The 10,644-nt window shown below is 43.6% G+C and overlaps 1 protein-coding gene across 1 annotated transcript in view; it reads right to left on the reverse strand.

Annotated features, from left to right (window-relative positions):
- wdr70 (WD repeat domain 70) overlaps nucleotides 1-10,644 on the reverse strand; it is a 74,923-nt gene that overhangs the window by 35,252 nt on the left and 29,027 nt on the right. The window contains exon 10 of the mRNA XM_083657780.1: nucleotides 10,469-10,643. Within this exon, the coding sequence (XP_083513906.1) occupies nucleotides 10,469-10,643 (175 nt within the window). The remainder of the gene's footprint in view (nucleotides 1-10,468; nucleotide 10,644) is intronic.

Here is a 10,644-nt window from a genome sequence, read left to right on the forward strand (position 1 = left end):
CATGACATAACTGTAGTTTATACAGCTGTATTTTCATTACATAACTAGTTTATACAGCTATATTTTCATTATACATAACATAACCATAGTTTATACAGCTATATTTTCATTACATAACCATAGTTTATACAGCTATATTTTCATTACATAACTGTAGTTTATACAGTTATATTTTCATGACATAACCGTAGTTTATACAGCTATATTTTCATTACATAACTGTAGTTTATACAGCTATATTTTCATTACATAACTGTAGTTTATACAGCTATATTTTCATTACATAACCATAGTTTATACAGCTATATTTTCATTACATAACCATAGTTTATACAGCTATATTTTCATTACATAACTGTAGTTTATACAGCTATATTTTCATTACATAACCGTAGTTTATACAGTTATATTTTCATTACATAACCGTAATTTATACAGCTATATTTTCATTACATAACCATAGTTTATACAGCTATATTTTCATTACATAATTGTAGTTTATACAGCTATATTTTCATTACACAACCGTAGTTTATACAGCTATATTTTCATTACACAACCGTAGTTTATACAGCTATATTTTCATTACATAACCATAGTTTATAGTGTTATATTTTCATTACATAACCATAGTTTATACAGCTATATTTTCATGACATAACTAGTTTTTACAGCTATATTTTCATGACATAACTGTAGTTTATACAGTTATATTTTCATTACATAACCATAGTTTAAACAGCTATATTTTCATTATACATAACCATAGTTTATACAGCTATATTTTCATTACATAACCGTAGTTTATACAGCTATATTTTCATTACATAACCATAGTTTATAGTGTTATATTTTCATTACATAACCATAGTTTATACAGCTATATTTTCATGACATAACTAGTTTTTACAGCTATATTTTCATGACATAACTGTAGTTTATACAGTTATATTTTCATTACATAACCATAGTTTAAACAGCTATATTTTCATTATACATAACCATAGTTTATACAGCTATATTTTCATTACATAACCGTAGTTTATACAGCTATATTTTCATGACATAACTGTAGTTTATACAGTTATATTTTCATTACATAACCGTAGTTTATACAGCTATATTTTCATGACATAACTGTAGTTTATACAGCTATATTTTCATTACATAACCGTAGTTTATACAGTTATATTTTCCTTACATAACCATAGTTTATACAGCTATATTTTCATTCAATCTGAAGGGAATGTGGATAAATCATTGCATGGTGAAATGCGGCGACGCGGACACGTCAGTCAGAAAGCTGCAGCAGGAATGCGAGGTGTGCACAGAGTGTGGAGGGCAGATAAGAGGTGGAGAAACGCAGAAAAGAGAGAAAGAGCTCAGAAGAAGAAGAGCTGCGATGGGCTGAGTGTGAAATGAGTGATGGCGTCCCTATAGGACTGATAGGAGGAGGAGGGAACAGGGTCACGCATACTTCTACACTAAATGGAAGGAAGTTATTAACCTGGACGAGAGAGATAACACAACTACCTTGAACTGCAGATAACACGCTCGCTCTCTCTTTAATCAAACACCACACTAAATACTAAGAGCTTCTATATTCTCTCCGGGGCAAATCTGTCCAAATTATAATTTGACTCCCATATTACCTTTTCACTCCAAAAAAATCCATTCTCTACACTTGTAATCTCAGTTTATCTAGCCATTCTTTTACGTGCCGTGTGTGGAAATTGACTTGGGAGTATAAAAGTAAAGAAATAGGTCAAACGGTGAGGTTATTGGAGGTCAACTCGATAAAAATAGACCACATTTTCTAATCTTCGAGTAGGTGTGTGGAGCAGCTCGACGGTACGGCCAATAAACGGTAACTAATGTATAATGTGTAAGGCTTGAACCCGGCCCAAGCGTACAATTCTTTCCCTCTACGGCGCATGGCAACCGACCGGCCGAGCTTTGACAATTGGGTTGTTTTATTTTCTCAGCCGAGAGCACAGACGTGAGGTCAGCTTTGATGCAGTGTTTTTGCTGGAGGAGATTTGATTAGCGTTGACATGACTCAGGCACCATCTTGGTCTTTGAGCCAGAGTGGGGGGGGGGGGTAACTCATTACAAAAGTAACATATTACATGTAATATATTACTTTTAGCAGTAACTCAGTGATATAACTTATTACTTATAGGATTTCAGTAATATTATACCAGTTACTTTGTCAAGTAACTCAATAGAGTTACATTTTATTAAATCAAAGCACATTATTTAAAAAAGATACAATCATTTCCTAATCAAACTGTGTTTTTATGCAAATAACCACTATAGATGACAATAACAAAGGAAAATAATAACATTTAGAATTTTGGATTGTTTACACTGACTTCAAGGCGGTTAAAATTATTTTTCGGGATGGTTCCCGGGGCGGCGATGTCATTCTGCTGCTGCTGTTGTTTTGGTCAAAGTAATGCAAAAGTAGTGTAATAAGTAACGAGTTACTCTATACAGAAAGTAATATTGTAAAGTAACTTATTACTTTCAAATGAAAGTACCATCCCTAGATTATAGAGAGGCAAAGTGAGCGCCTACTTCCTGCTTCAGCACTGTACCAGAGATTTTCATCCACCATTTATTTTCCCATAGACATTTCATAAAATGCTTATAAAAATAGTTTTACTTGGTCAAACGGTTCAGCTATATTTAGAATCGGGAGAGACCATAGAACATTTCACTCAGACCAAAACCAAAAAGAAAACTACATAGAAAAAATATTTTCTTTAAATCTGCGTTTTTTTTACGTTTTGGTCCGAGTGAAATTTTATGTGGTCTCGCCTGTTTCTAAATATATCTGAACCGTTTGGTTTATTTTTATAAGCATTTTACGAAATGTCTATGGGAAAATAAATGGCGGACGAAAATATCTGGTACAGTGCTGCTGAAGCAGGAAGTACTAGGCGGTCACTTTGCCTCTCTATAACGCTGATGTCGTGAAAGCCTTGCCTGTTTGTTTGCTAGCCTGATGTTGGCTGGCCCTGGCACTGGCCCTGGCAGTGGCCCTGGCACTGGCACTGGCACTGGCCCTGGCACTGGCAGATGCCATGTTGTTTGCTTCCTGTGATAATCTACACAGCCCGGCTGTGAAACCAGACCTCCCGTGCGCCGTTTGAAGCTTATTTTGCACCTTGTGACTTCCTCTCTCTAAGCCGTGCCCCTCTCTGCTCTCTGGCCTGAACAAGCACTGCTGGGCCCAGTTGCCACCACAGCACATGTAGCCTCCTGCGTGATGCGAGTATATCGGGGACACCGATATGCACGTATGTAGACAAGCAGCCCTGCATACAAAATCGCACATGCATACACGAATATGCATGCTTAGATGCACACGCGCACACACACACACACACACACACACACACACACACACACACACACACACACATGCACACACACACTAACCTCTGACCTCTCTGCAAGATAATTCCACGCACACTCAGCAGCGGGAGTTGATAAATAGCTGAAGGAACACAGCGTTGGGTTTCATCCTCAGCAGGCTAAGATAACAATCTTACCGCAGAGGGCCAACTGCTCCTTAACCACGCTGCGATCATCTGAGTAACATTACATAAATACTGCAGCTCTCTCACACCTCCAGAGCACCATACACCTGAAACACTTCACCACCGTGCCCCTAGCCCTGTGCCAGCCAGATCTCCTCTCTGACCTCTCCTTTCTGTCTGAGGATCAAGTAGCCAAACCACAGTCCTGAACAGCTGCTCTGAGCTTTCACGGAACTCAGCACGTGGTGGTGATGGTGAAGGCGTGTGTATCCGTATGTGTGTGTGTACGAGTGTGTGTGTGCGAGTGTGCGTGTGTAGGAGATCACACTGCAAAGAGTGTGTGCGGGATACGGATACTCCACTACATACTCTACAAAACTGTGCCTCAAAAGTAGGACGTGCGCAAATCTTTTCCAAGTTTTGTCGGGTGGGGGTTAAGAAGACACGGGGGCGAGGGGGCGAGGAATCGGCCGGGTGCGAGACGTGCTGAAAGCTGTAGCGTTCCCTCGATGAAAAGCATCTCCTTGAGTTGTCACTCAGTGGCTGCTTGGAGCCCCAGACGCAGAAGAGAGGGTGGGAGAAAGTGATATTTAGACTGAGTGGCGGTTGATCGAGGGGCAGTTGGCAAAGTTGCGACGGAGGCTTGTGGTAGCATTGAGCTGGGATCTCAATCTTTCGGCTCAGACCTTTAGATGATCCCAGATGGACCAGTTTGATTACACTTCAACTGGCTCCCATGAAGGCAGAGCTCGTGGAGGCAGGCTTGAGTAGGTGCTCTAGCAAGCTGTCAGTTTCCTGGACTTCTCCTCTAAACATTTTCATTGGTCTTCTTCTTGAGCTTTCAGAAGGTTTTTTTTCTTCTTCTGCCGATTGGCTGCTCTCGAGGCAATGCTCCCCCCTAAGCCCCATCTTTGATGACACAGGGGGATTTACTAGTTTACAGTGACACTGTGCAGACTGGTCACATGACACTGTGCAGCAGAGTCACGTGACACTGTGCAGCAGAGTCACATTGCTGTGCTGCGGGGGGAGCCATTAGTGCTGGTGAGTGTAAATCATGTGCTGCTGGCCCCAGCAGCACTGATGCAGGTGGCAATAAAAAAAGTGTGTGCGACTGGAACAAAAACAGAGTGGGGGGAAAGGGAGCTTGGAACCCAATTTTTTCCAGATTTTTTATCCCATTTTTATTCCCCATTAGTGCTCATTTTAATTTATTTATCCTGGTTGCTGCTCCACCCTCTGCTGATCTGGGGAGAGCCGAAACTGGCTCCATGCTTCCAGACATGGGCAGTTAGCCAGCCGCTTCTTTTCACCTGACAGGGGAAGCTTCACCGGTAGGACATAGGACATGGGAGGATCACGGTATTCCAACCAGTTCCCCTCCCTCCGAACAGGCGTCCCGAACGACCAGAGGAGGCACCACTTCAGCGACCAGGATATTGCATGTTTTGGGTGAGGGGTTCCTATATGAAGGAAAGCCCCCAGGGGGCACGGAGAGAACATGCAAACTCCACACAGAAAGGCGCCTTTTGACGACCCCACCCGGGCGGTGGGCACTCGAGGACATGCGGACGGGCACGCACTCCTTCAGCGCTCACAGCGTCCCAGGTGGGAATCGAACCCAGGACCTTCTAGCTGTGAGGCGACAGCGCTTACCACTGCACCACCGTGCCCCCTTCAAACCCAAATTAACTTTTTTTTTAATATATATATTTTTTTATTCAACAAAAGGTATTGTTTTCTCACAAATATTGACAAGAATTTTTTTTTGACCCAAATTAACTTGATCAATAAACAAAACTTAAAGAAAGCAGGGATCATAAAGTGTTAAAAAACTAAAACTAAAGAGAGAGTTTGTCATGTCGTCTTTTGATAACACGAGCTAACACGCCACACAATTGTCGGAGTTCATCAGAACCACCTCTTTAGGGGTCCCCCTTTCTAGTTTAAGGCCAGTTTAGACCAAAGATTCGCGACGAGAGACGAGTTGAAACTTGCAACTTCCTTGTTGTCTTCGGTGTATGGATTTTTGGCTATGTATGCTCTTTGGATATCTGCTTAATTGTAGCTAATTTATGTAAATAAATAAATAAATAATTTTAATAAATAAAATACATTTATTTATTTAATACTTGATGAGAATCAACTGTGTTTAGTCCTGGAGTGACATGTCGTCATATATCAGCTGACGAGTCTATATATGGAATGGATGAACATGCTTTTTAAGATTGACCAGATGAAGAGATCCACCTTCGATCGAAAACATCGTCGTATAAATAACAAATTCTAAACTTATACCTTCTCATCATGTTCTGGCCCAGCACCCACAGTAGATGTTCCGTGCGTATCGTTATTTTCTCCTACCCACCACCACCTGTAGCTACTGTACCACGTTTTAGTTTATTTTCTCCTACCCACCACCACCTGTAGCTACTGTACCACATTTTAGTTTATTTTCTCTTACCCACCACCACCTGTAGCTACTGTACCACATTTTAGTTTATTTTCTCTTACCCACCACCACCTGTAGCTACCACGTTTCAGTGGCTATCGGTGGCATTCACGCGGTTAAAGAACGAGAAGAGAAGTCTAAGGCCAACGATGACATCATAGCATTCCACCGGCGGGGATCTGTGGTAAATGTTCTAGAACAAAGGGCAGCGCCCTCAATCCACAGCCCCCCCAAAGCACCACATGGCTGCACATTACCTGGCAACCTGCACATTACCTGGCAACCATGGAAATGAAGTCTTGCAATGTTTGGCACAGACCCCCTCTGGTCATAGAAGGAGCGTGCAATCACTCTCTGCGAGCAGTCCACTGAAAGAGACCTCCTTGACTCCCCATCATAGGATCAATCAGCTGGTGTCAGGGTTCAAGAGCGCGATGTGTCATCTTCAATAGCTTCTCTCCAGGCTGAGCTCCGGGTCATCTTCAATAGCTTCTCTCTTCAGGCTGGAGCTCCAGATCAAGGTCAGCTACGTGATTGGTCGTGAGTGATCATCTGCCTACATATTCTGGCCATGAGTAATAGTGGTCCTACAAGTGGAGATAGACCTCACTTCTTCCAAGTGGGGGAGAGCATACTAGGTAGTAGGGGTGGGAAATCACTGGTGCCCCACGATACGATATTCATCACGATACTTAAATCACGATCCGATAGTATTGCGATATTATGACATATTGCGATTTATTACCTTTTTTCAACTGCAAATTATGTCCCCAAAGGTAAAAACTTTGTCAACATGTGTTTTATCTAATGAGATAAAGTTTCCAGTCTGTTTGTCTCACTTCAATCATTTTTATTGGAGAAAAATGGGATTGTCAAGCAGACAGACTGACCAACACTGTGATAAAAACCTGTCATAAATGTTGCATGATGCACTTGACATTTGGGAAGCGTCGATATATTGCCCACAAAATATCACAATACTATGCTGTATCGATTTCCCCTCCCCACCCCTACTAGGTAGCCCAACTCCTTTTTAGGCTCATGGGTGAATCTGAGTCAGTAGTAACCAGTGTTGGGCAAGTTACTGAAAACTGGTAATTAGTTACCGTTACTAGTTACTTCTCTCAAAAAGTAATTTAATGACTTTAAAATGACTAGTTACTTCAAAGTAATTAGTTACTAGGGAAAGTAACTTTTGCGTTTTAAAAGTCCAGTTCGATTGTTTGCGCACATTATGTTAGTGTTGCTGTGCCAGTGTGGCATTGAACATTCACTTATTGGGGAGGCTTATAGCCTATCAAGGTCATTAGCCTCTGGGGCTCTGCATGGCTGCAGCTGCAGCTCTCTCCCCGAACTAGGTCTGAGCATCAGAAACCAGATAATCCTCCTAAGTTTTCCCTTATTTTCATGTCCTAAGGGTAACTAGCCCAGTTACTATTTTAGTAACTGTAACGGAGTTACTAAATTTGAAAAGTAATTAGTTAGATTACTAGTTACTGCAAGAAGTAGTTAAGTTACAGTAACTAGTTACTCCCAACACTGGTAGTAACACAGGTTGTTGATTAAGAGGTCCATGGTAAAGCTGGTTTTCCATCATAAATATGTATATAATAATCTAAGGTTGGGTCACACGTACCCTAGTCTCGGCTCCCAGAGAGTCTCCGCCTCCCAATCGTCTGGGGACTTCTTGTCAAAAAGTAGTAGTTTGAGCGGCGGTAAGAACGGCCGCTACAATCCGACGCCCCTTTGTCACGTTACCGGGCGGAAATGACGCTCTCCCCCGTTACCCTCCATAGTGAAACAAAGTGGAGATCACAGTGAATCACTTTGTAACACGGAGAGAACTTTTAAAAACATTGAAAATGGACGTCCCGAGCAACGTTACATTATTTGATTCCGTTCTATCCGTTTAATTACAAGCGCACGACTTCTGCATGTCACCACCCCCTTCTGCACGAAGGGTCGCCCCTAAACACTCTGGATTGGTCCTTCCGATGCAGTTCCCCCCGCCCCCAACTCTCCAAATGTTTCAACCCAGTTTTAACAAGGAAAAGTTGGGAGGAAGTTCTAGTTGAGCGAAGCGGAGAGAGACTGAGAACTGAGTCTACACAGTGTACACAACAACACATAACCAAGAAGAGTACCAGAGCATGGCACCACTGGGACATGGGGGGGTTAGGGGGCACCAACAGAAGCCGTGACCCATCCAGGCAGGACAGGCTCCAGTGGCCGGGGAACACACACGACTATTGTAAGCTGCTACGGGACGCAGGCTAAATATTTAGCTTTGGAGGAGGAGGAGTCATAAATTAAAGAGAGTGCTTTAACCCAATCACTTGGAGCGGAGCATGATGTCACAAGCGACCCAGGGGTGAGGTGGGTCAGTGGAGGACGAGGGGGGGGGGGGTTAGGGGGGGCACTGGAGGACAAGGGTGAGAGAGGCTATAGGACGAATCAGCGTGACGTCACTTGACACCCAGCAATGCGGAACCCCGCGGCAGTTAATAGTATGAGTTGTGCCAAACAAACGTTAATATCTCAAAAACTATACATCACATCGCTTATATTTTGACATTCTGAGTGAGAGCAGAAGCAGCTCAAGAGTTTGATGTATAATAATATGCATGTCGTGTTAAAGTTGTGTGAACTGTCGCAGTTTTTAAAATGTAAACAGAGTTAGCCGGCTAGAGTCAGACACTCACGCCTCACGCCACTTGGGCTCCATAGGGTTCCATTGCCGTTGCCACCCAGTGACGCGGTTTGTTTACCAAAATGCTGCTCGGCTGATCCCTCATATACAACATGTCATATACAATATCGGGAACATGGAGACACAAACACAATGGGGAGTTAGTGACAAGAAAAAATCACCCTCCTTCAAACAGAATAGTTTGTGTGTTTTTAAGTGATTAAACATTCAGGCCTGGATTGTTTTGAGTCATTATCACGTCACCTACTTCCCTCTTGATTCATCTGACAGACAATAACAGACACACTGTCTAATCACGCTGTTGCAACTCGATGACTACGACTTCATCGTCAGTGTCGGGATTCTCGTACGAATAAATAACAGAACGGCTCAACCTTGTCTACATGGGAGGGGGGGGGTGAGGTTGCAGAAATGATGGTATAGGGAGGGTGGAGATGTGCAGACGGGCTGAACCGAACAGAACAGAACAGAACAGAACAGAACAGAACAGAACAGAACAGAACAGAACAGAACAGAACAGAACAAAACATGCTCTTATTCTGGGTCTTAAAATATAAGCCTGTAGTGCTGTGGCAGGAAGCCCAGGTGAGCAGCCGAATGGTTTCCAACTGCGACTGGTGAAAGCGAGCTTGCGCAGGAAATACCCACAATGGACGGAGGAAATCAAAGTGGAGTGACGCCTCCTCAATATGCTGAGTGCTGTAGGTCTTTTCCACAAGGTGCCTCTCTCTCCAACACTAATGGCCCCCCTGCGAGTTCCCCTCTCCATTTCGCTACATCTCAACAGGTGAGTCTTGCCCGTGGTCGAGCGAGTCCGCAGCAATAAGCTGCCAAAGCTGCTCTCTCACACTGACACTGATCCCTCCACAGGAAGCAACAGTGGGTCATTTCCTGCCGCTGCCCCGACACTGACCAGAGAGGTGTCACTCTGAGGAGAGACTCATGGGTCAGTGCGCAGGCAGAGCGCTGGAGGCGCTGGGGGGAGAAGAAGAAGTTGAGGTGCGACCATCGGTGGGAGAAGCCCATTTCTTCTCGGGTCGGGGGGGGGGGGAGGAATTTCTACTCGACGAGAGATTCTCATTAAACGGAGATAATAATTCTCCAGCTCTGAATGAAGTCATTTCTGTGCGCGGTGAGGCTTGCTCACATATTTCAAAGTGAAACGGTCCAACAAGTGAGAGGAATGCGTCCCAGAAGCCAAGATCCACGATTAATTTCAACCATGGGAGTTCTGGGAGATGGAGTGCATTACTTTCATCACTTAATTGCCTAATTAACTAATAGTGGAAAAAACTACAGATTGTGATTATTCGACCTGGCTGCAGACAACCTCCATGTATCTCCACTCAATCATCACACATCAACTCAGTTACGTAATCAGCCGTTTTTCTTGGGGGTTTGATAGAAAGCACATCACCCTGTACCTGTAACAGGGTTAATACAAGTCACACAAGCCCACATAGCTCTATTCTGAACCTACAACCGGTTTTGCACTCATGCATTTTAAAACCCAGGCATTTTGAGTTCTGCTCCGTGTTGTTGGTGGTGACCTCTTGAACTTCAACCCCCCTTTGGCCTGTGACCGGATGACCTAAAGGCTGCTGACTCTGCACCCCGGAACCATAATGACACAGACCAGCCTACGTTTACAACCCCGACACACATCCTGGCTTCCCTCTGTCCACTTCTCCGATGTCTACGTTGTATATTATCTAAATGTTGTTGTATATATTATCTATGTGTGTCTGCGAGACTCACGCTGAGGTTCCTGTCCCAGATCTGGATGGTCCCGTCCTGACAGCCCGCGGCGATCAGCTTGCCGTCCCGGCTGTAGGTGCAGCAGGTGGGGGTGACCCTCTTCCCCTGGAGGGAGCGGGGTTTGAACACAGATTTGTGCTTCTTGTCTTGGTTGATGTCCCACGTGCGCACAGTGC

Source organism: Poromitra crassiceps, assembly GCF_964638095.1.
Source record: "Poromitra crassiceps genome assembly, chromosome: 21".
Taxonomy (NCBI): Eukaryota; Metazoa; Chordata; class Actinopteri; order Beryciformes; family Melamphaidae; genus Poromitra; species Poromitra crassiceps.